The sequence below is a fragment of the Pituophis catenifer genome, unplaced genomic scaffold, assembly GCF_029215685.1.
Source record: "Pituophis catenifer annectens isolate HBS135680 unplaced genomic scaffold, rPitCat1.0.hap2 SCAF_3, whole genome shotgun sequence".
In the NCBI taxonomy this organism is placed as follows: domain Eukaryota; kingdom Metazoa; phylum Chordata; class Lepidosauria; order Squamata; family Colubridae; genus Pituophis; species Pituophis catenifer.
In genome coordinates this window covers 60,501,234-60,528,288 of record NW_027256883.1, presented here as the reverse complement: position 1 = coordinate 60,528,288, position 27,055 = coordinate 60,501,234, and the positions used below count along the sequence as shown (strand labels likewise).

The following is a 27,055-nucleotide window of genomic DNA, read 5'->3' as shown; positions in this document are numbered from 1 at the left end:
TGTGAGGATGGATATAAAAATAGATGACAATGGGAAGGGGTATAATATAGAAGGGAAAAATTGAATTTGATTAAGATTAGAGATGAGGATGAAGGGTAATATTGGTTTTTTACAAAAATAGATGAGGAATAAATATGGCAAAAAGGAAATATAGAAATTGTAAATTTAATTGAAATGACTAAACACTGTTTAAATTTGTGAACCGGCCAAACTCTGTTCAAAGAAAATACATTGTATGTTTGTATGTGTGTTTCTAATTATTGTTATTTATTCATATTTGTTCTTTTATTCTTTAAAGTTTAACAATTCATTCTTTATCTTAATATCTTTATATTTGTTTGGGGTTGGCTTTCTTCCCTTTCATCTTTTTTATTGTACAGCAGTCTTTCTCCTCAAACCTACCACCTCTCTCTTTTCTTTCCTTCTTACTTTCTCTTCCTCCCCCTCTTCTTCTCCTCCCTACTTCCTCTTCCTTTCTCCTTCTCCTCCTCTCTTCCTCCCTCTCTTACCCTCACTCCTACTCTAATTTCCCTTCCCTTCCTTCATCCCTCTCTATTGCTGTATCCTTTTATGCATATGGACTACTCAGAGGGCTGAAAAAGTTATTTCTGACTGGTCCTCGCACTTTTGACCAGTCCTCGAACTTACGACTGTCCTCACATTTTATGTTTTTGCCCTATCTTGTCACCATGGTGAAGAGAAGCAGTTGTGAAATGAGTGACACGGTTGTTAAGAATGCTACAATGGGCATAAATGATGACCAGTCATAAGTGCGAAGACCAGTCAAAAGTGCGAGGACCTCTCAGAAATGACTTTTTTCAGCCCTCTGAGTAGTCCCTATACACATAGCCACGCCCACCCAGTCACATGACCTCCAGGCCACGCCCACAAAATAAGCCACGCCCACAGAACCGGTAGTAAAAAAATTTAGAACCCACCCCTGGTTGGGGGTCACCACAACATGAGGAACTGTATTAAAGGGTCGCGGCATTAGGAAGGTTGAGAACCACTGCAATAAAGCTTTTCTGTGATATATCTGCAAGGAATGTCTACTCATAACATGTTTCTTTTAGTTGTAGAAACCATGAAATTACTTGTTCTATTGGTAATATTTCATGTAAAATACTTTCAATAAGAAGCAACACACCAAAAAACCCCCCATTTTTAAGAACTGCCTTCAGCTGCTCAGTTTGGCTAGGATCAGGTGCATCATCATTTCATCAGTGGAAATCTACTCTGATTGAAATGAAGAAAGGCACCCGAAATATTCAAAATGTACTCCCTTTCAAAAAGACCATGTTTTTTTTCCTTTCTCCCTGAGAATCTACAGCAGGATGGTGACTTGCTGAGATGCTCTGCCAATTTTCTTTGTTTTGTTGGAGGATGGCTTTTTTGTGACATTGAGCTTGTAACTCTGCTTCCATGACAACAAATAAGATGTTATACATTGGAACCTCACAGTGACAACCCAAGTCTAACCAGGGCTTAAAGAAAAATGTTCATGTTACATTTACAGAACAATGGGGGGAAGAAATGACAGCAGAAAAGGGGAACAAGTGTGCATGCATGTGCATGTTGCCTTAGTATTCATGCCAAGGTTAGACTTGAAACCCAAAGGACAATCCTTTAAAAATGATATTATATCTTGGCCACCTTACTTCAGGGCTTATTTTCATTGGGATTATTCAGGACAAAATGCAAAAACAAATGCAAAAGGGACAATTTATAACAGAGCGAAGTAATTTTCGATTTCCTATTTCCTATACTAGTTTTTTTTCCTAAACAAAAAAAAAAAAAAAAACCTTTTGATTCCACCACTGCATATATCTTTATCTTCATTACTAGTTAAAGATTTCCTCTGTCCAGTCGTGTCCAACTCTAGGGGGCGGTGCTTAATCTTTGTTTCCTAACTGAAGGAACCAGTATTGTCCAGACACTTCCATGGTCATGTGGCCAACATGACTATATGATGAGACACATGGAACACTGTGTACCTTCCCACCAAAATGGTACCTATTTATCTACTTGCATTTGCATGCTTTTGAACTGCTAGATTGGCAGGAGCTGGGTTAAGTAAAGGGAGTTCTGTTGGTCCTCAGATCTTGAACCCAGCTTTCCAGTTGACAAGCTCAGCATCTTTAACCCTTCAGCCATCGCACTCCATCTTTACTATTAATTATCTTTAAAATTCCAGGATTTTCTGAAATACAGTATAGCATTACTTTTTCCACCACTTCGAGAAATTTATTTATTTATTATTTTATTTTATTTTATTTTATTTTATTTTATTTTATTTTATTTTATTTTATTTTATTTTATTTTATTTTATTTATTTTATTTCTATACCGCCCTTCTCCTGCTGGACTCAGGGCGGTGTACAGTCAAGATAAAACATTGCATATAAAATTTTAAAACAATTTAAAAAACAATTAAATAATTTCGGCCCAAGATTTAAAAACAACCCAATTAAAACCGAATTCAATTAAAACTGAGAGGATGGGATCAAGCCAGCCCGGCTAGATGGAATAGGTGTGTTTTCAGGGACTGGTGAAAAGTCCGGAGGTCTGATATCGTGCGTATCTCAGGGGGTAGGTCATTCCAGAGGGCAGGTGCTGCCACAGAGAAGGCTCTCCCCCTGGGGGTCACCAGCCGGCATTGTCTGGCCGACGGCACCCTGAAGAGGCCCTCTCTGTGCGAGCAAACCAGTCGGTAGGAGGCTATTGGCGGCAGAAGACGGTCTCGCAGATACCCCGGCCCTAAGCCATCGAGTGCTTTAAAGGTGGTCACCAACACCTTGAAATGCACCCGGAAGACCATAGGAAGCCAGTGTAGCTCGCGCAGGAGAGGTGTCATATGTGAGCGCCCCGTTGCTCCCATAATCCCCCGCGCAGCCGCATTCTGGACTAACTCTAGCCTCCGGGTGCACCCCAAGGGGAGCCCCACGTAGAAAGCATTGCAGTAGTCCAGGCGGAAAGTGACGAGTGCTTGAGTGACCGTGCGTAGGGCGTCCCAATCCAGAAAGGGGCGCAACTGGCGTATCAGGCGAACCTGATAAAAAGCCCCCCTGGCCACGGCCGTCATGTGCTCTTCTAAAGACAGCCATGCATCCAGGAGGATGCCTAAGTTGCGAGCCCTCTCCGTGGGGGCCAGTGATTTGCCCCCAATAACCAGCAATGGCACCAGCTGGCTATATCGGGACGCCGGAAGCCACAGCCACTTGGTCTTGGAAGGGTTGAGTCGGAGCCTGTTTCTTCCCATCCAGGCCCGCACGGCCTCCAGGCACTGGGACATCATTTCAAGGGCATCATTGGGGTGGCCTGGGATGGAGATGTACAGCTGAGTATCGTCAGCGTACTGATGGAACTCCACCCCAAAGCCAGCCCCTTCAACTGGCGCAACATGATACCATGGTCGATGGTATCAAAAGCCGCTGAGAGATCTAACAGGACCAGGATAGAGGAACAACCCCTATCCCGAGCCCTCCAGAGATCATCCACCAATGCAACTAACGCCGTTTCCGTGCTGTGCCCAGGCCGGAAGCCGGACTGGAGCGGGTCTAGATAGACAGCTTCATCCAGGTACTGGGGAAGCTGCCGCACCACCACACTCTCAACAACCTTTGCAACAAAGCGAAGGTTGGAGACTGGACGATAGTTAGCTAATACAGCTGGATCCAGAGAGGGCTTCTTGAGGAGGGGCCTTACCACCACTTCTTTCAAAGCGGCCAGCAGGACCCCCTCACTCAAAGAAGCGTTAACAATCCTCTGGAGCCAGCCTTGTGTAACCTCCCGGGAAGCCAGTACCAACCAGGAGGGACACGGGTCCAATAAACATGTGGTCGCGTTCAGCCGTCCCAGGATCCTGTCCATGTCCTCGGGAGCCACAGGATCAAATGCCTCCCAGATAACACTCTCAAGACCTGCCTCAGTCATCCCATCCGGACTTACCCAGTCAGAGGCTAGGCCTTCCCGAATCTGAGCGACCTTGTCATACAGATACTGCACAAAATCCTCAGCTCGACCCTGCAAGGGATCATCCCGCGCTTCCAGATGGAGGAGGGAGCGGGTCACCCTAAACAGGGCGGCTGGGCGATTATCTGATGACGCAATAAGAGCGGCAAAATAGCTAGATTTCGCCGCTTTTATCGCCACTAGGTAGGTCTTAATATGAGACCTCACCAGTGTTCGGTCGGATTCGGAGCGGCTGGTCCTCCAACTACTCTCCAGGCGTCTTTTCCGGCGCTTCAACTCCCTCAGCTCCTCGGAGAACCAAGGAGCTAGGTGAGTTCGGTGCCGGGTCAGAGGCCGCAAAGGCACGACGCAGTCCAAAGCCCCGGCGGCCGCACTATCCCAGGCGGCCACCAGGTCTTCAGCCGAGTCATGAGCCAGAGTCACGCATACAGTAGTATAAAGTGTACAGTATCCTCATACCTTTTAGACACTGCTTTCAGTCATGGTTAATGGCAAGAATGTTTCACACTAAAACCTCAACTTTTAAGTAATATACCCTACCATTCCTTTGAGTTTTCTGGATTTTGGTCATCTTTACTGCTGAATATGATCAGCGCTTCATGTGGATCTTCCCTAAAGGAACTTTAAGTGCTTGTCTTGTTTAAGCCATTCACAATTGTTACAAGAGCTCCTGCCAAAGTATATGAAGCTATTAGTGGGCAGTTTGGTTTAATTTATAAAAAACAAACAAATCTGTAGATTAGATCCAGGATCTTTTCACTCTCTTTTTTATACCCACTTGCATGTATGCTTTATTTAAAATATTTACCCTTCATCTTTCTACTATAAACTTAAATAGTATACTTAATATTTAAATAGCAAACCAGTTCACCAGAAAAAAATCAAAATATGGTAATTACAGTAAACAGCTATGATATCCTAGGTACTATAAGGCAAGCAAACTTATTATACAGGTTCCTTCATTTCCAGAGGCCGGATCAGAGAACTACATTTATCGATATTGAAAGAAACAGATAGTTTTATACCTACTGTAAAGGTCCTATCCTTGATCACTATTTGTTGAATCTCTGCTATGTGAAAGCATTTGGAATAGAAACAAAGATCTCAATAATCAAACAGGTTCACCTGGGAAATCACCATCCTTTAAATGTCATTTACATGCTTATTGTATTATGTAGCTCACACTCAGATCAGAGATCTGGCAGTGTTTGTCTGATGCCCAGCTTTGATTTAGAAGCTGTTGCAATCTACTGGTAGTTGACTGATAACACTCAGGGGTATCTAAAACATTTCATATTCAGCTTATTTTAAATTTCAAACATTGCTGGCATGATCAGAACAGCACTGGAACACTTCCAAGAAGATCAGAACAACCTGTTATGAACTTGGAACAGTTGCTTCAAATGTTTCAAATTCAAAACATTTGCATATTACTAATTAATATATGTCTGTGCTAACAGTTTTAGTTTACACAGTATGGAAACTTTGAACATTTTAAGTTGAAATTGAAAGTTTTATCTCAGCAAAATGCCTGAATCTTCAAATATGAACAGGTACAATCGCTTTCCTATAGTACAGATAATACCATATAGATTTTAGAGTGTGCAGAGATAAGTAAATTAACGCACGAGATAAATAATGATGAAAATTCAGATTATGATACTGTGTGGGGAAGATCGTACGAATGGATAAATGATAGAATCAAGGAAGGAGTAAAAGGTGTAGAAATCAATTAGAAATGCATAGTATAAATAACACCAGATATTTTTTTCATGTATATATGTACAAACACTGCGAATCCGATGTCAAATAGAAATTGTTATTATATTTTATTTGTATAAAAAAAATCAATAAAGTGTAAATAAAAAAAAATACCATATAGATTTTAGGCAAAGTTAATGCATACACATTACATCCCCTATACATTCCTTTTGTGTATGTGCAATTGTTTCCAAGTGCAGTTCATATAGAGGAAACCCTTACTGGCACAGTCTTGTACAATATCCAAATACCTAAGGCTGAATACTTATGCAAATTAGAACCACTTCCACTTTAGAATGACTTCGCACCCCATGCCATGTACACAGGCTCAGGGCGGGTAATACCAAGAGAGGGTAATTTATGGTTTGAATTAATTATGGTTTCTATGTAGACATGTATATAAAAACATGGCTAATATATGAAATCAATTTAAGAAGGGAAAATAGGAGGAAGCATGTGTTCACAAGTCTATTTGGGTACCGCAAATCACGGTTGTTATGAGCCAGTTCTATATCTGCATTGTCAGAGAGTTTATAAATTAGTCTTCTTTCTCCTGATATCTTCCTGATGGTTGGAACTAACTTGTGTAAATTCTTTTGGCTAAGCTGACAGGAAACTATGAAGTTGCATTCCAAAGCATCTGAAATGGCAAGTATTATAAGTGTTTAAAAGAATAATGTATGGACATTATTAAAGTACAGAATCTGTTGGAAATTAGAAATAACAAATACCCGTTCAGGAACATCAGAGAAATATACAAAAACTCTGAAGAAAGTGGCTCTCAAAATCATCAAACTTTTGACTTACGAAAAAGGATAATGTCCTCATTCAAATTCCTAGATGCCAAAAAGTAAACACTGAAAAATGTGTTCAAAACAAATGGAAGCCAGTACTTCTATTAAAAAGGGGAAAAACATGCAATAAATATAATTAGAGTAAAGAGAAAGACTTATAGTACAGGCACACCCTGTAGCAAACCTATATTGACTGTTCTTTATGTGGGCCTTGAAAGGGTTATGCAGGTGATCATGAATCTCTGTTCATAAAAACAGCTGCCTTCTTTAACATTAAAACATAGATACATGAATTCATATATACATATAAACACTATTGAAAACTATTTTATCTAAATCCCATTGCCTTATTATTGATCACCATTTGTGTTGTTAATGCATTAAATAACAACTGTAATGCTAACATTCTAACCTATGTTATACGTCTTATTTTCTAACCAAATAACCCAAAGAGAATTGTATATTCAACAGCACAGTCTTGCTATTTATTAGAATAAGACTGAATTAATTCAATTGTTAAAAAGCAGTGATGGAGAACTGTCATCACATCTGGAACATAAAAAAGATATTAAATCACATACTAATAAGAGTCATTACAATTGGGAAAAGAGTATTAATTATGCCAAGATACTTTTCTATACAGAATTTTCAAAGAGTGTTAATATAAAATTAGTCCTATTTATTTCATTTCTTGATTCTCTTACTTTTGGGCCTTAAATGCACCATCATTCAATAACAAATTAAATAAAATGCCTAAATCATACAATGCTGTAAGAATACATGTGTTTGTTGCTGAAACAAACCAACAAACAAAATAGACATGGAAGCAATAAACAATTTTGTGATATTAGATTAACATAGTTTCAAATCTAGACTTGACTATTACCAAATACTTATTTTTTTAAACAAGTATTTTGTTTTTTACGGTATTGGTTTTTCAACACATATACACACAATTGTTTATATAAAACAAAACAATTTTACTTACTAAAAGAAGTAATACACAAAATTTACAGCTGTGAAGAGATGGACAAACTTACTTTAGAACTCAAAGACAAAAGTGAATCCACATACTATGAAGTCTGGAATAAATTTTATAATTGGTTAGATAAGAGGAAGAATGCCAAAAACAAGGGATAACGAATGTCTGGAAATGCATATATCAATGTATATTAACATATCAATGTATATTGAACTTGTGACTGTAATATTGGTTTATTAAATATATGTATAGTTGGTTAGGAAGTAAAATACTGGATATATAATGAAGTAGGAGATATGTAAATTTGTATATAGAGCAAGGAATAATTACTTATTAACTTGATTTTGACGTAAATGTTAGAAACCAGAGACGTTGAGCAATGTCCATTGTTTTACTTTTAAAACTAATAAATTAATAATTAAAACAATTTAATATTTAGAAAAATTGTGTCATAATAGCTCACAGTAATGGAAACATTAAGCTTTTAAAGACATTAGGCTACTAAGTAATGAAACCTTGACATTTTACTGTCAAATTCCTCAAGAAAAATGTCTTGAAGCCAATGAGTGTCCACTATAGAATGTTATTTGTAGTTGGGATCTTACATGCCAGACAATTTGAGGAAACCCTTCAGATTTAACAAAGAATCAATCTTTTGATCTGGCAACATAATTTTTCAAAAATTATCTTTACCTGAAAAATATAGTACTCTGTTCACATTGATATATCTATTCCTCTACCATGCATCCATAAACTCTGTATAATATTAGCAACTAAGTATTTATTTGCTGGTGGAAAATTTGGGGTAAAAAATTGTGAAAAATGGCTGTCAGAAGATCACCATTCCTCAATTACATTAAGACCAAGTTAACTTCATAAAGAAGCCATTTAGAAGAAGACAATCTGAGTTACTTAAAAACCAGATCAATCCAAGTCAGATCACAAATTATAGCAGTGCAAAAGTTTCATATGACCTTCCATGTACTGCAAAGGACTTTTCTCACCTGAGAAGCAAATCTCTGAGGTACTCCTACAGAATGCCCTTTTAACATGTGCACTGCATACCGAATGCCTGGGTTTCCATGTGTTAATTGTTACAGCCTTCATAGCATAAAGCAAAAAAAAAAAAAAAAAAAAAAAAGCATAGGTAGCTCATTGATAAGTAATATCCATACTGGACATTTTGTCCTGCTGTGATAGAATTTGACTTTATCTCAAAATGCACTATTTAAAAAATACAGTTCTGTCTCCTTGTACCCTAATGTCAAAACTCTGGAGGACTATTACACCTGGAATGGATGGATGGATGGATAGCTATGTGAGGAATGTAAGAAGAATGATAAATTACTGGGATTAGAAGGAACAGACTTGTGTTGGTGGAAAGAGATATTATTTACTTTCAGAGCTGCCTTGTGCTTTTTGTAATTTGTATAATATAAACAAATAACATATTTACTGTTTTAAAAGTACGTCTTTTGATAATCAACAAGTTTCTCCTGGTTCACATAAGAGTAGATTAAGTTTTACTCCTTTGGAGTTAAAAACTCCCAGATACACAGAGAAATGAAGTTTGAAAAAGTAGAATGTTTTCTAGCCTAGCATTCTTTCCATTGTGCTTTTGGTGTGCAATGAGCACTGAACATCATTTCTTATCTAGCTGTATCGTTTCAGCTACTCTTTGTAGAAGAGAGGAAACAAAGAATTAAAAACTGACTGTGTCTATTTGCTCTCATCTAGTGACTCTCTGGATATTTTGAACCAGATAAAAGCCCCAGTTTCAACTTGCTTCTACATATTTTTCATGAAAATAGTAGAAAACAAAAACAGGTGCATGTCTGCAAGCCAGACTTGATTATGATCATATAAGATTCAAGCTATATTATGGGATTCTATTGAAGTCTTTTTATTCCCCCCTCCCTTTTTTGAAAAAACAAAACAAAAAACAACCCATTAGCATAGAACAGGGCAAAGATGAAAATGTTAGCAAACAGCAGAATTTAACCTTTTCCTTTCAACATATGCAGGCATGTGTGCACACATGCACGCAAACACAGTTTTACTGGGTGCCTGAATATACAAATTTGATAATAAATTCTCCCACTGCCTTAATTTAGTTCTGGACCGGAGCCCAAATATAGGGCATTCCAACAGTCCCAGTGTTAACTCAACCTAACTACGGCAAGATATGCAGCAGGGCCAGACATTTTCAGCCTCCCAAGGTATTTAATTTTGTAGCATTATGGATGCTTCCTTACATGCACTTTGAAAACATTAATAGAAATCTCAGTGTTAAACCGGTCTTATATGGCTTGGTGCACCTATTTCATTGCCGTGAACTTCCACAATTTAATTAATCTTTAGCAAATGCTACACCTATTCTTTTCAAACGTACTGTGTGAACAAGTCATTAAGCAGGCCATCTTATTAGGAAGCTTTCAACCATTATAAACATGCTGAATTAGATTCTGAGGGTTGCTTCTCAAATTACATTTCTTTAAAAAAAAAAATGAAAAGCCTATATATCAGTCCAACATATAAATCCTGCTATGTCCCATTCTCTGATTAGAAAAATAAACAACTAATTCTGAGAAATGTCAAGAGGATAGAGATTGAAAGAGAACACATTTTTGTTATTGTCCTTATCGGAGAATATACAGGGCAAAGATCTGAGCCTGTACTGACTTTCAGAAGGAGTAACTACAGGAAATTGAAGTAACAAGAGAAGATATTCTAGGATAACTTTGTACAGTAACCAATCACTGGGTCCTAGTGTCACTCACCTGCAGTGTTCTTAAAGAACTGAAGTGAAATGACTACTCCAATAGCAAAATATTTAACTTTTCCCCTCAGAAATACTTTGAAGGAGAACTAGAATGTTATCAATATGATACCAATTTCCTAAAAGGAAAGTAAGGAAAATTATAGGCTGGTCATCTTAATAATATGTTCCAGGCACATTGGGAGGAACCCTAAACAAGCATGGTAGAAGGAAAATTAGCATCGGATAAGAGAATATGCCTGTTTATGAATTGCCAACTAATTTTTAAAAAAGGGAAAGTGAAATATAGACAATATAGATCAATAATTTTATCAGTAGAAAAAAGCAGCAGGCGCACAAGGAGTTGCATTAGACAGGTGCTTTTTAACTTTTCATAAATGATATTTACTTAATGGTAAGCAGTGACCTGGCCAAGTTTCCGAAGACATTCAAAGTGCTAAAAAAAACAAGTGGAAAAAATTAACAAGCTTTTAAATGGATGAACAAAATGCAAAATGGGACAGTGACCATTTAGTTACAATGGCACTGAAAAAGGTGATTTATGACCATTTTTCACTTACCACTGTTGCAGCATCCACATGGTCACATGATCATAATTCAGACATGTGGCAACTGACTCATATTTATGACTGTTGTAGTGTCCTGGGGCCACCTTATGACAACTGAAGTCAATGGGAAAGCCATATTCACTTAACAACCGTGTTACTAACCTAACAACTGTGCCGATTCACTTAGCAACTGTGGCAGGATCATAGAATGGGGCAAAACTCACTTAACAAATGTCTTACTTAGCAACAGAAATTTTGGGCTCAATTGCCATTGTTAAGTCGAGGACTACCTGTAAATTTAAGCAAATATAAATTGATGCCCAGAAGAGCAAAACCTACCATTACAGGTACCCTATCTGTGGCCTCGTCTGTCTATAATTTCGAAGACTGAAAGATACCTCCAAGTTGCAAACAGCATGCTTCCAAATTCAGTGCAGGGAAATAAATATGTCAGTAGAACATGTCTTCACCTCCCATTTCTGGCAGCTCAGAGATAGTTGGCTATTGTAAAAAACGAAGTGTTGCACCAAGACGCCTGATCCATCAGAAGCGTTTGTATGTAAAAGTCATATTTACCTACAGTTATATCTAGGGGCTTCAGAGGATATAGTATATATGCTTATTAAGAGACAGGAGGAGCAATAAGTGAGAAATATTCTCTATCAGAGAAGAAAATATGACTCCAAGTTAGCAATTAACAAGTGACTCCAAGGCAACAATTAACAGATGAACCAAAATAAATGAATTTGAAGATAGAAGTGAATAAACCAGATTACCTACAGATATGTTGGATGAACTTCCATTATGTTTTCCCACTGAAAATGGCTGTTCAGGTTTACAAATATCTGGATGGCATCAAGTTGCCACTATTTGTTGTAGAGCAAGGACACAGGGCTAAAAGGCCAGCCCTCGTACTGTACTGATAAGTCTTGATAAGTACTGATAAGTAAGTCTTGACTTAACTACTATAATTGGTTTCATTTTAATGTTGCAAGCCGCCCAATCACCTCGCAGTGAGATGGGGCACAAAGAAATTTAATAAAGAATATAAATAATTGACTGAACAATTATGGTTGTAAGCCATTGCAGTTATAAGTTGTGGTGACATGTGATCAGACCTAATTTTATGTGATGGTCATTAAGGTGACTGATAATGAATTTTTCCCAGTGGACAATTTTTGCCAGAAACATACTGGAATAAAAGCCAGAAAATAGCAAAATAAATAAATTGCACAACACAGGTCACTTTACAATAGAATGTAGCAAAAAGCTGTAAAGCAGAGGTCCTAAAATGCAATCACATGACCATGTAACTCCAAAAACAGATTGTAAGTAGCTCTGATGACATCCGTCGCAACTTCAAACGATTGTTAAGAGAGACCAGTCATAAGAAAAGGACAGTCATAATCATCATGCAACTTTTTCTGAAGTGGGAAATTGTAAGAGATGTAGTTCATGACTTTCGGCCTCCATCTGAGGAGCTGTAAACTTCAATAGAAACATGTATCTTAAGCTCACCAAGAGCTTGTAAATGTATCAAACTGTTCTTTTTAATGCAATACAAAAGGAAATGTATTAAATATATTATTTATGAGGACACCTATTAACTGACTATAAATGAAATAGAAAGTACTCTTTGTCCTAACTGCCTCCTACTGTCTGAAGTGTAGTCAGCAGCATTCCATTCAAAAACCAAGTGTGGCTTCAGTCTGAAAGAAGTTGCCAATTTCTGCTACACAAAAACAGGGATCAAGATGAAGATGAGCAAGTGGATGCTTTTTAATGAGTAGGGTTCAACTGGGTAGCTATCAGGAACTTATACACCACTCAGGTGGGCAAAAGTCATGTTTTCAAAGCAGATGAAACGCTTACACATTAAAAAATTACACAATGTATTCATCAGCATCTGTAAACTAGTGCAGTAACAATTGGAACATCACCATTGGGTAGGTAACAGAATGGAGCATATTAGAGTACAGAAATCAATTCAAACATACTTCAGGCTGTAATTTTGTCGCTGCTGAAATGAAGACCTCAAAGGCAAAGCAATGATGACATCACAATATGCACAAATCAAGAACTGCATGTGGGTTTATTTTACATTTGAGAAAACAGTGGATTTCATTGCGTGAACCAAAAAGGTACTGTACAATATTAATGATAAAACATCAAAATGTATAATTCATAGTGCATTGTTTGCTTTATTTTTATTTATTTATTTTGTCAGATAGCTCCTTTGAGTACATGCATCTGGGAAGATGCAGGTGCCAGTAAAATTTCTCTATTTAACTCAAGCTGCAAGGAACTCAATTTTATTCAAAAAAGTGTGTTTTTACATTATATACACAGAAATTGAATATAAAATGACAATATAAAAAGTTAAGAGAGAAAGCATACAGCCAGAAGGTACAAAGGAAGTTGAACAATTTAAAATGGTACAATATGCAACATGTATTGTTTTGTTTTGTTTTTAACCTAAGCTGATGCTGGCAATTTACAAGGATCAGAATCCAACACTTGCCCCATTTTGTTGTTGTTGTTGTTGTTGTTGTTTTGTTTCATTTTCATGTACCAATGCAGCACACTATAGAAAGATCAGCCTGTACCAAAGCTTACATTTGTAAATAACTATAAATTGCAGTATCTTACAGGAAAAAGAAATAACATTTTTACATTTTTTAAAATAACTTGCATACTTTTTATGCCAATCAAGTGGCAATATTCAGCATTCAGAGGATTTGGGCATAGTGGCAAATTGGTTTGTGATTTTATTTTTTAAAACATGGGTCGTGTCTAACTCCTTGAGCATTTGATCACTTTTTATAATTATTCAAGAATGGCATGCATCTTTTCTTTGCAAATCAGACTGCATTTTTTGAGAGAGAAAAAAACGCCTTTTGACATTTGAAAAACCTATTAAATGTAAGTGAATTTGACCCAGTTATATTAGGATGAAATGCTTTTTTTAAAAAAAATCACTCACACCTTCTTTTTGGGAAAGGCACAGAATACTATTATAGTCCTCAGAGGGTTAAAAACTGACACTACGGGGTTCTGTGACCTTTATTGTCATGGCAACTTTGTAATTTTAGAATGTCTTTTTGTTATTGTTCTTTGTGTCTTTCTTTACCGCTAAATTAATGTCTCTCAATAGTGTCTCCCACTATAGTCTACAAAAGATAGCTTAACATCAAGGACATATGTTGAAAATAAAGGTCAGACTTTGACTCACAGAAAAAGAAGGGGGGAAGGAAAGGGAAAAAAAAGGTTTTAAAAACATGCACAGATCAGACAAAGAGCATATAAATATAACTACAAAACGTATGTAAGAAAAACCAAGCTCCAGATAGGCAGTTCAGCAACAAAAGTAAGACTGATTTCAGAGGCTCAGATCAGGCCTAGTGCAGTACTATGAAGTTTAGTGCAATGTTCCTGTGGTCACTTGCATACCTGGTTGCTTACCTGGACGCTAATGTTTTTCTAACTCAGTTACATAGATCAGATGGTCCTCGGGAGACTTCCCATGTGTTTTACTAAGGTGCAGTTTGACTGCATGCTTGCTTGCAAAGGTTCGATTACAGAGCTTACACTGGAATGTGGAGCCCGAGTCCTCCTCGGCAATTCCAAGTGAGCCTAAAGTCTTATTTGAAAGGACCTTGGAAACATTCTGCTGTTCTTGTATCTGATTAAGTGGCAATTTGGACAGATCCTTCAAACTGAACCCTAAATGTGTCTCCAAGTGACTTATATATGTGGAAGCAGTCCTGAATTGAGAGGCACAATCATTGCAAAAGAAAACAGGATGACCTGTATCCAAATTCTTTAAAAACTTAGTTCCACCTGTCCTCCTTAACTGATACTTCACATTTGCCAGCCAGTGGCTAATTGTGGTCATAGAAAGACCAGTAAACTTCGAGATATGAACCCGTTCTTGTGGGCCTAGGTCCGACATAATATATTTGCCTTCCGGTGTCTCCCTCAAACTGGAAGCAAACTGGGCTTGAAGGATGAGAAGATGCTGAGGGTTCCAGTTTGACTGCCTACCTTTCCTCTTGTGTACTGGAGACAGTTCATCCAAAGCTTCTTCAAAGCTACTTCCATCTGCATCAGATTTTTCTGACACAGAAGACGGAGTAGAAGATTTGGGAGTCAAGCGCCCTGTGAGGTTCTTTACCATGTCAGAAATATCCATTAGGGCACTTTCTCTTAGAGGAGATGAGACAGAATCAGTCACACTGGAAATCAGTGGTTTGGTTTTGGACTTTGTTAAATCAATAGGCTGATCGCTGTTCTCATAATAGTACCGGTCAATAGGCTCAGCTTGCTTGGCTGGAGTTGTGGGGTAAATGGGTTTGTCCAACATGCTGTTACTAATTTTATATAACATGGCCAAAGGATCCAAAGAAGGACTTACAGGATTAGAGACTTTGCCTAAGTGGGTATTCATAATGGACTGCAAAGCACTCAGTGGGTTAATGAATGATTGCTCTGGTGAATGGTCTGTAATGATACCCAAGTTATTACAGCCATTGGTGACTTTTGCTTTAGGTGGTTCAGTACCATTAAGTGCATGTGGATCAGCTAGAACATCCTTTTTGGCCTTCTGAACCTCAGCTTCAGGACTTTGTTTTTGCTGCAGTGGCTGCTGATGTAGTTGTAGTTGTTGTTGCTTGTTGCTTTCCTCTGATTTTGGAAAGTCTTTGCTTTCCTTAGGAGCAGGGGACAATGGCTTGACTGGAGAACATTTCTCTTTTTCTGAAGGCTTTTCTTCTTTCTTAATATGGATTTTGCCCGTGACCTTCTCTACTAGCTCTTCCATGGCAGAGACATTACTTTTATGAGGAGGGGGTGTCAGATTGCCTGGTGAATGGATCAGCGCACTGTGTTCTGAAGACAATGACTTTACACTGCTAGCATACGATGGCTGAATCTGGACACTCTGCACAGTTGGCTGAAGGGATTTAACGGTTCCTGGAAGCTGATAAGCTGCATGAATGCTAGGGTAGCCTCCCCAGGAAGGTGCTCCATTTTGAGCTTTGCTTATAGCTGTGGTCACTGTGTTCTCCAGAGATTTCAATATGTCGATTCCACCTTTTGGACTTTCATCTAGATCCTCTTCTCGGAGGTACTGATATACAGCTGTTGGCTCAAATTTTTCTGAAGAGTCCTCATTTTCTTCTTTAATTTTTTTGTCCGTTTCAGTAACAATCACCTGTTCTTTTTCTGGCTCCTTCTTTTCTTCAGAAGTTGTAGATCCAGCAGGAGAATCCGGCTGCTTTTTAATATTTGTAGCTGGTAATCTTGTATGAGTGGTAGGTGGCAAAGGTATGGACTGTATCTTTTCTTCAACTACCGAGTCCAGTACTAGCTGTTTTCCTTTTTTAGAGGCTGAATTAGTTACTTTCAAAAAATGTCCTGTGACCATCATATGAGCAGTCAGCTGCTGCAAAGTGTCATGAGAACTGCCACATTCCATGCATTTTAGTATCTGAGCTTTGCGGGCCTCAAACTGCCAAGTGTAGCTAGCACCATTTTGATAGCCGTAGCGATTATTGGGAGTTACATATGGATTGGCAGTTTTCTGATCCTTTGCTGCTTCACTAAGTGTAGTCTCTGGAGTAATTGCTGTTGGCTCAGGTGAGCAAGGTGAAGCCAAGTCCTGAAGTGCTCGTTTTTTGGTAGAAGGCACCAGTTTGGTGATGGCTGGTACTGGTTCCTTCAGAGGCACTTTCTGGTAATGCTTTGTTTTTATCATATGGACACTTAAGTCTTGTAAAGATTCAAATGAATGACCACAGTACATGCATTTTAGTACTTTCTGGGCATCCTCTTTGCCTTCCATTTCCATAAGTGATCGCTTTCTGGGCTTTGACCACCGTCTGGTTTTTTCAGATTCTTTATCTTGGTTGTCATCCCGGTAATGTCCAGTTTCATTCATATGCACTGTAAGCTCTACCAGTGTATCATATGCTGCACTACAGTCTTTGCACCGGAATTTACTGGCACCAGTGAACACAGAACCATACAGTTTATTGTTTTGCCGGTAAAGTTGCACTGTGCTGAACAGACTGGGTTCTGGTAGAAGTCCATATGAGGTCTGTTGCAGAGTTTTGGCCAAAGCCGCTTGATGCCAGTCATAACCTGAACTGCCACTGCTACTGTTACTAGTACTACTGATGCTTGTAGTGGTAGTAGTGTTGGTACTGGTACTGGCACTTGTATTTGGGGTATTGATACTAGTGGTGCTGTTAGTGGTGCTTTCTTTCGGGCTGTCTTCATTATTCTTTGATTTTTTTAAATCTAAAGCTAAACCAGACCAACAAGATTCTGACAGTAAATTCGCATATACGGCTTTTATCTGTGCTAAACTGTCCTGTGGGTAGGAAGCATTGTCCAAGCACTTGTGATCTTCTTTCTCTTCTTTAGAGGAAGAGCTTTTGAAATGGGCCAGTTGATCACTGTTTTCACTGAATGGTGAACCATAACCTGCATCTTGGTTTGTTGCTGTGCTGACTGGAGAATTCTGGTAACTCTGAGCCTCTTTGATCTCTGTTTCATCCTGGCACATGTACTCATTTTCTTGGATGTCCAGAGATAGCCCATCATCCTCCCCACTTTCTTCATCAATTTCTGCTGCTTTCAGTTCTTCTTCAGGAACATAAGCTTGAAAGAAAGAGAAGAAAAGAGAGAGAGAGAAAAGAAGAATTAAAGAATGTATCCATTTTTCCACACTGTAACTATTACAATAAAAATGAGGGTTATATTGAACAGAACATATTCATAGCTTTTAGTTCAGTATGATAATATACCTTCTCAAATTAAGGCATTCCCTCTACAACTAAACATCGGCATGACACCTCAGTAGGATTAATGTTTTACCAGCAGAATAACCAAGTCTGACTGAAGCTAAAATACATTCTTCAGTTATTTATTATGATATAATTACATTACAATTTTGCTGGCATATCCAACAAGGAATAAATAATCTGAGGATTATGGCTTCAGTTTATTTACTCATTTACCAGATTGCTAAATGGATGGGTTATTGTAATTTTTTTCCACAACGATAGAAAATTATCCAGTTTAGTTTCATTATACTATGTTCAATAATCCAGTCTATGCAACACAGTATTACTATAAAGTTCTATGAAAATAGAGTAAAACTAAAAAAAAATCATATTAGAGTTTAAATTAAATACTAATTAAGTATTGTTATCATTAAGAGTTATATATGCCTATATTATTAATAAAACAATGCATTTTTTTCTTCATATTTTTCCTCAATTTTTCTTTTGAATGGTGCTATTTTTACTTTAAAGACTAAACCTGTAGCTAAACTAAATTCTAATTTTGTATTTAAAATCTACCCCAATTTATTTGGATGAGACAACCTATCCATAAAATACAATACAAAGAATCAACCTGGTAAAAGGCATACAACTAAGTGTTTGAATAGAAATAACAATAGGTACTAGGCAACTAAGTTTTCTTAACACATTATTGGAGGGTAGAAATACAGTTAAGTATTATTTTTACTGACATTTCTATTATTATAATACGTATCCAGGACTTATTTAGATTCCAAAGTTACACACAAAGAGCCTAAAAATTGCGTCCATTAATTGTCTCATCGTCCGTATAGCAACATTACAGAATAAATCCATTGGACAAATACTGTATTCCATTAGAACAGTAACATAAGAATACCAATTAGTATTAATACTCCAATGAAGGATATAATTATTTGTTAATTGCTAAATATTATAGCAGCAATTGGCACAAACAATGGAAAAACCTTAAATCCTCAATTTTTCCAAATCTGTTGGAATTCTAAAAATCGGTAAAGTATTATTGTGAGAAAGTAGATTCTCTAAATCCCTTTCAGTCTGGATTCAGGCCAGAGTATAGGACAGAACAGCATTGATCATACTCTTGGATGACCTCTGACAGGAGCAGGATGGAGACAATGCATTTATTCTTGCTCTTCTTGACCTCGCTGTGGTTTTAGATACCATCGATCATGGGTATCCTTCTAGACTTGCTCTTGGAGTTTGGGGTGGGTAGGATAAAGTTCTGCTGATTCTACTCCTTCCTCTAGGTCTGGTTTCTGTCAAGGGTGGGGGGGGAGGTCCAGTCCTCAGCTCCTACTTTGTGCAAGGCCACAGAGCTTAGTTCTTCTCCTCTCCAGTTTAACTGAATGAGCTCATTCAATGGTTTGGAATGGGTTATCATCAACAAGTGGATGACCCTCATGTTTGTATCTCCACCCCTAGCTTCCTAAGTGACGCCTAGCCCATATATGGAGGCTGTGGGAACCTGATGAGGTGCAACAGGTCAACACAAGCAAAACAAAATAGCTTTGGTTCACCTTCTGCTAGTGGGTGCCTTTCATTGTTGGCCTTGGATGAGTGGCACTGCTTCGGACAGACCTATGGGTAATCTGGACTAATGATTCCAGCTTGAAGAACTCATCATCAGGTTGTGCACTACCTATCCTGAAACAGGGTTCTGCTCACTATCACTCATGACCTTGTGACCTCCAGTCAGGACTATTGCAATGTATTCTACATGGGGTTGCATTTGAAGAGCACCCAGAAGCTTCAACTGGTGCAGAATCGGCAACACGGGTAGTAAATTGTGCCAGTTTTTTGGCCCATGTAATGTCATTATTTTGTGAGTTGCATTGGTTGGCAGTGCACTTCCAGGTACAATTCAAAGTTTTGGTTGTTGCCTTTTCTGCCATAGCACCAAGCCTGTGGAACATTCTACCTCTGGAAACAGGAAGGCCCTGACAATATTGGCCTTTTGTAAGGCCCTGGTTCTCTGCCCAAGCCTGAGGCCCTGAGAATATGCAGGGATCCACTTCTTGGTTGCAATATACAATTTACAATATAGTTATATCTAACTAACTAATTAACTAACTACCACATAACAAAGTACTCCCAGCGGTTAACAGTAAAATAAAATTCTACAACATAATACAGTTAAACTATCTCAAGGCAATAAAACCAATACAAAAACCATATTAATCTATGTTCAGTTTTAACATTGAAACAAGATCCAAACAAGGTACCCAGATTTGACTGGGAAATCAAAACAAAGAATACTAATACAACATTTATTGTAAGGTTATAATAACCCAGTCTTGCAAGTCTGAAATATTTTTCCCATCCCCTGCCTTTATGTTCCAGAGAACTAGGGAGAGTCAATTTTGAAATGCTTTCTTCAACCTCATTCCTACTCTGGACCCAGATTTCTTTTATCACATTACTATCTATACTGAAGCATCTCATCCTGTCTCTTAAGATTCTTTCACAGCCCATTACAGATGGCAACATCCATTAATTTCCAAACACCCTCCAGAACAATTATGTTTTGACCAGTTTCTGAAAGAAAAAAAACTGGAAGTTACACAGGAGTTATTACAGAGAAACCCATTGGCAGTCAGCACAAGTCTTGCAATATGTAATGTAATTACAATATGTAATATAGGATTTTTCTTTTTTTACTTTTTAAGTCAGTGCTTCATGATTACCTGAACAACTCCCTGCAGCTTTTTGGCCAAATATCAGAAGAGATTTGCCATTGCTTCCTTCCTAGGGCTGAGAGAGAGTGACTGGCCCAAGGTAACCCAGCTGACTTTGTGTCTAAGGCTGGACTAGAATTCACAGTATCCTGGTTTCCAGCCTGATGCCTTAACCACTACACCAGACTAGCTCTAATATAAATTTAAAATGTGTAATTACAATATATAGTATAGATTTAAAATACACCTTATTTATTTATTCCCATATTTATATGGTTGTTTATCTTGCAAAACATATAATACATAATTTTTCTTGAATTCTAAAACATATAGGTATGCCTTATGTGGTATGTTAGTGTTAAACCACATATTATAAAACTGGTTTGTTTCAGCAATCACCCAGTAAGCTTCAAACATAACATTAACCTTCAGCTAACAAAAACTGAATGCTTCTAATCTCTCCATGACAAGCTGAAGAAGTGAAGACTGGACTTGCTACAGTTCATTTCAATCCAAATAGACTATGTATTTTATAATAGCTAACCAGAGTAGGTTAGCCATTCTAAATTCAACCACAAAACAATTAAATAGAAAAAAAGCTGTATGTATAGATCTTGGACAAGGATGAAATTTTATCTGTGAATGTAAATCTCAGAATTATTCTGATCATGTGCTTGAAAGAAACCCCTACTGAACCAATGGGATTTACTCTAATATAAATCTATACCTTTTTTAAAAAAATTGAATTATTCTTTATTTAGTCAAGACTTTGCGAAATATGTCATACTTATTTGGTCAGCAAGAAAAAGAGACGGTACTGTAATACTGTCAGCCAGAAAAAGAGACAGTACTGTAATAAATATTAGGCTTTAGTCCTGACTAATATAAATAATTATAAATTTATTAGTCCATTTATAATTCCTATAGTACAACTTTGGACAGATATTCAGGGCTGAGATTATTATAACTGTCACCCAGATCAACAATGAAATGACCCCTCAGGAATGTAACTCTAGCGGCAACATCAAAGAGGTCCAGGGTCAGCACAGGTAGGCCAGACCTGCCAAGACTATACCGCTTGCTACCCTTTTGTTCTTGCCTCATTTTTTTTAATGCTTTATACAATAGTCAGAAAGCAGACAATGAAAGATTTACATAGTGGCAACAGCTATTTTACTTATTTGTTTCTTACTTTCCAAAATACATTACTCATTTCAGTAAGAAAAAAAGCCTTAGTATAACAAATTGCAGTCCATTCCTATAAAACCTGATCCCATGGTTTAAGTGATTAAAACTCTACATGCTCAAAATATTTCTTTTTCAATGCTGTTAAGTGCTGGAAAAAATGACTTTGTTCCTGGGAAAAAAGGAACAGAAGCAGTAATAGGGATGGAATTGTAGTAAGATACAGTAAAGAATGGCCCAGTTAAGACCACTGGGTCCAAGGTCTAAACACTACCAGCTGCACCACTGCTTGATTTTAAATTCCGTGCATTATTCTATTAATAAGCTATAATTAAACAGAAATGGTGAAACTAAACATGACAGGTTGTTTCAGAATTTTGCCTCCTACTAAGGTTGGCCTGTGGCATTGAGCCTCCTACCAATCTATGACGCAGATGTCATGCAACAATTTTAACAAGAGTGGTCTGCTGTTAAAAATAAAATAAGAGATAAATATTTAAAAGTGACAAGCATAAAGCAAGCAATGACATATCCAAGTTGATTATCAAACTTTGCTATTGTGTTGCCACCTGGTGAAATGATACAATCTAACCAAAATTACGTATTTATTGGAATCAAACTATTCTTTTTAACTAACAAATGTGATATTCATGAGCAGATGGTCACTATATCAAAATACATCTATTCTAAGGGCCCACTTCAAAAAAAAAAAAAGGTCTTATATACACCTAAGTATTATACTAAATTTAGATTCAGAATACGAATTGTTACCACGGGAAGATTAAATAACAGATATATGATCTGACCAGAAGCAAACAGAACTGGATGGATGAAGAAGAAAAGCACCAGCAGGCATAGCTGCCAGACCAAACAATCTTACTTGTATAATTGGGTGATATATATATATATATTGTTCATTTTGTTTTTTTTTTACTTTAAAGAGATTATCAATAGTATATAACTCAGTGACTACACACTGATGCACACTCACCTGAAAGTGAGTTCCACTTAATTCTAGAGGACTTTCTACTAAATAGGGATGTGTGTATATAATTTCATTGTTAAATCTCTATATTTTTTTCTTAGAAACATATGCTAAAATTCGTGATATTCCCATCTGACCCATTTCTCAGTAGCATTCAACATTTCTGAAATCTGCCTGCCAAAAAATAAGAGGCCTCTTTCTCCCCTTTCATTTACCAGTATTCTGCAGTACTTATTTTTCACTCCACTGAATTCCTCCTTTTCCCAAATCTTATTTTATTTTATTGAAAGGACAGTTTAATGTGATCTCTAATAATAATGGAAAAGTTCTTCAAATAATATAACATTAAATAATAGGAAAGCAAAAAAGATAAAAATCTAGCAAAAGGAAGACAAATCAATATTTTCCCAACTGGAATGCTTTTGAACACTTGAGACTGCCATCTGTTAATATACTACATTCTAACAAAAATCTATGAAAAATGATCTATAAATCCAGCTTTATGGTTATAGTTCATTAAAAATTATTTTGAGTCTCTATTCTATCCTTCACCTCATTCTACATTATCTCATTCTGTAAATGTTGTGATTCCTATACTTGATCATTTTTGATCGAGAAAGACAAAGGAGAACTTGTCCACTCTTGCTTCCAAATCATGGATCTTCACTTAAAATATGAGGAGACTGACTTTGTTTGCTTTGCTTCATTTTTCTATTAGAACAAATTCACATATTTCTTAATAAACATTTCATTCAGAACTGTGTATTAAAACAAAGTGAACTTGAGAAAAAAGTAAAATAAATATAGTTATTTATTCCTTCTCCTACACATTGCTAAAAATGCCTTTTCCCCAACAGATTCTGTTTCAACACAGAGGTCACAACTATTTGCCAAGAGAGAGAAGGTAACCTTCTGCCTTATATTATGCTACCTTAGAGAGTAGAGCAAACGACCAAAAAATTACTGTTATACTACAATATGTTAGCACAAACATTAATACACTAAGATCATTACTCTAAACTGGCATCCTCTCACTTGACTAAGGAAAACCTACAAAATTGACAAAAGCTTTGTCTGTTTATTTAATTCACAATTTTTGTAACCCAAAATCTACAATAAAGCAAAAAGACATAAAATTGATAGAAATCACCCAATTATAACCAGAAATATTCAGTCATGATTAAAAACACAGTGGAACATTGTTGAATGTATTATTATTTGTATTTATATTTGAATATATATCTACACATTTCCATTTGGGTATAAAAACTGATTGATTAATCAATGGTCATATTTACTGTATACTTGCATATCCCAACAAGCCAGTTCAGAGCTTAGGATCAGAAAACTCTGCATTATCATGGGCTATCATAACAATATGCATTTTACAAGGTTTTAAAAACGTATTGTCCATAAAAAATCTGCATTTTGTGTTTAATACATCATGCTGAATATATATATGATTCTAATATTGCAACAGCATATGAACTAAGCATATTTGAGTCTTTTCAACAACATTTAGTATAAACTTCACAATAACAAAAATTACAATTCTAGAGACTGTAAAACTTAATTCTGATTTAACATATATAAAACTACATTTTCTAAACAAGAATAGACATTTCTGCTCTGTTAAGAATTTTTTAAAATCATCTATAATACAAGCAATGCAAAGAGAAAGAATTTGTATCACTTATTTCCTGAGCAATATTATGTCTACAGTTATTTGCATAGATGGGGGGTGGGGGTTTGAATTTATAAAGAACATCAAAAACTACATGGACAGATTGTTCCTATCTCAGACGGCCTTGTAAGATATTATCCTACTCTTCTGTAATTAACTGCATTTTTTTTTGAACTATTATTAGTTTCAAGATAAACTGTTTTTTTCTTAATGAAAATATTTTCTTCTTCACTGTTCAAAATGCAGCCAGAAATACAAAATAAGTTTGATGCTCACTGACAAAGGGAAAAACAAGTCAGGCCTTGAGACTGACTTTCTTTGGTTTTAATCCCTTTCCATTAAAAAAAACAACAACACATTTTATTTGGGTTACTTGACTTTTTCTACAGACATTATAAAGTATAAAGGATTAAATTGTTAGGCGGCATTTTTATCTATGTTTGAGAAACACTTCTACTGTCAGATAAATGTATTATACAACTTTGCTATACTATATCAATGCAGAAATGTTAAGAAGTAAACACACAGACTAACTAATATATAATTCAATTCGTCATGATAAAAATCACCAAAATTTACTTCAATATCACTGATACATATTTGTCAATGGAAAGTACAACAGCTTTCAGATTTTTCAATGTTAATATCAATAATGTTAACAAAAATAACATCTAGTGTTTAAGGTCAATGTTTTTAAGCCCCAAAATAAGAAAATGTAATGAAATAAGGTTAGATTTTTTTAGAATATATTCAAACTAGATTTTAGTATTTTGCCTTTCACGAATCCCTGCCTTGCATGAAGCCAGCTACTACAGTATTATAGATAAAAGATAGCTTTGCATTAAATTGCTAGGATCTGATAGCACCAAAGAGGTCAACTAATAATTTAATACTGTGATGAAACATTGCCCAGTGAATAATTTTCCTCACTCCCTGTGTTTCAATAGATTTTTTTAAAAAGCTTGATATGGATCTGTGATCAGGAATCACAGACAATATATTTAGATTTATGCTGATTTTAAATACCTAAAAATATGGTTACAGTACATTCTGTATTACAATGCACAGTAAAACTAAGACCCTCTGTTTCTCTGAATTTTCACAGGAGGAATATCCTACAAATTATAATTATAGAACAAAATTAATTGGAGACTGAAGATACCTGTTTTATTTTTCTATTATTACATCATGTTAAAAATCTTTGTATATATGACATGTCTTCTGGATACCAGTATCACCCCAAAGATCTACTATCGTCTTTGAGCAACATTAAAATGTCTGCATTCCAATGTAAGCCAACATGAAGCACTATATATTGTATTGTTACCACTATAGCAATATTATAACTGTTAACAGTATAGCACATTTAAGATTTGCTTCAGTAAAAAGATGATATATTGTAAATAAGTCAGCCGGTTGTCAGAAAAGCCAAAGCATAATGATGTTGGCGGAATCAAATTGTCTGATTAAAATATATTAAATGCATCGTCATTGTTTCTTAGTCAGTTGCACAAACACGTATCATGCTATTCTCGCCATATGATCACTCTTATTTATATTAATCATATTTTCCACAATTATAAAGCTGGGAATATTAAAAAATGGGCACAGAAGTACCCATAGCCACTAAAATTATTGACACATTTCAGATGGACTTCAGTAGGTTACAGATTCCATTTGTTTTTAACTGTGCTCGATATAATTAGATTACTTCAGTATTATAACTAAGCCTCTACTTACAAATGCTTTTGTTATATACTCGTTGCAATCCAGCTGAAGCTCACCCAGACTCCTAAGGCACTTACAAATAGGAGCATTCAATTTTCAGCAGTCTTAATTCTCACTGATAAATAGTAAATGCAGAAACTGCAATTGCATGGGAAAAGCACCATGTCCTGCTGAATCAACTTACTATCTTTGGTGAAGGACTTTTAATATAATACATATAGTATACCGAACTACAATATATACTGTGATTATTTATCACCATACAATATTTATCAACACCCTTTGCTATGGAATGCAGAGGAATCACTAATATACCCTATTATCAATTAACGGGCCTGGTAGCTCAGCAGACTAAAAGCACTGTGATTAACATCAGCTGTCTGCAATTACTGTAAGTTCAAATCTCACCAGGCTCAAGGTTGACTCAGCCTTCCATCCTTTCTAAGGTAGGTTAAATGAGGACCCAGTTTGTGGGGGCAATAAGCTGACTTTGTATAAATATACAAAAGTATGAAGGCTATTGCTTAACGCATTGTAAGCCGCCCTGAGTCTCCGGAGAAGGGCGGCATATAAATCAAATTAAAACAAAAAACAAAAAAAAAACGTTTAGGCTGGAAGCCACTTAAAAGGCCATAAAAATATATAGCTCTTGTGAAAATCCCAAGATTATAGCTATTTTTTGTTGCTCTGAATAAAAGAGAACACATTAAGAAAATCCTTCTAGGTGAGTACAGAATAGCAATATATATGCACATATGTAAATATATCTGCAAAACAGTTAAGACTATTCTAACATCAAAAACTCTGTATAATACAAGTCTTTGCAATTTAGCCCATTTAACAGCATTGACCTCAAGGTTAATAAACTGGCTAAATCCCAAGCTTTTCAGCTTCAAGTACTTCATGGCTGAAGATCTACCTCCGAGTAACTGATTGATGGGTTTAGACAAAATTAAGCAGTTATGAAATAATTTCAAGTTAGGATTATTAATGAACCAAAATATATTAATGACAGATACAAATAAATCAATTGGTAACTTTTCTGTATTATGTCTATCACTTTTGTGGATATAATTTAAAGTTTCTGGGCATTTCTGTCTACTTTTCTGTCC

The 27,055-nt window shown here is 36.4% G+C and overlaps 1 protein-coding gene across 2 annotated transcripts; it reads right to left on the bottom strand.

Annotated features, from left to right (window-relative positions):
• Nucleotides 1-13,743: 13,743 nt before the first annotated feature.
• Nucleotides 13,744-17,418, bottom strand: TSHZ1 (teashirt zinc finger homeobox 1). Of its 2 annotated transcripts, XM_070942431.1 has the most exons (2): nt 17,126-17,418; nt 13,744-17,053 (listed from the first exon to the last, which is right to left on the bottom strand). In XM_070942431.1, exons 1-2 carry the CDS (start codon nt 17,401-17,403, stop codon nt 14,305-14,307), a joined length of 3,027 nt encoding a protein of 1,008 aa, XP_070798532.1. In that variant the 5' UTR covers nt 17,404-17,418; the 3' UTR covers nt 13,744-14,304. The 2 variants fall into 2 exon arrangements, with proteins under 2 accessions (XP_070798532.1, XP_070798531.1); XM_070942430.1 differs by having other exon boundaries at nt 13,744-17,403.
• Nucleotides 17,419-27,055: the final 9,637 nt, after the last annotated feature.

Excerpts from the sequence above, each read along its gene's own strand:
- TSHZ1 (XM_070942430.1), bottom strand. The coding sequence starts at position 17,403 with ATGTGCCAGGATGAAACAGAGATCAAAGAGGCTCAGAGTTACCAGAAT.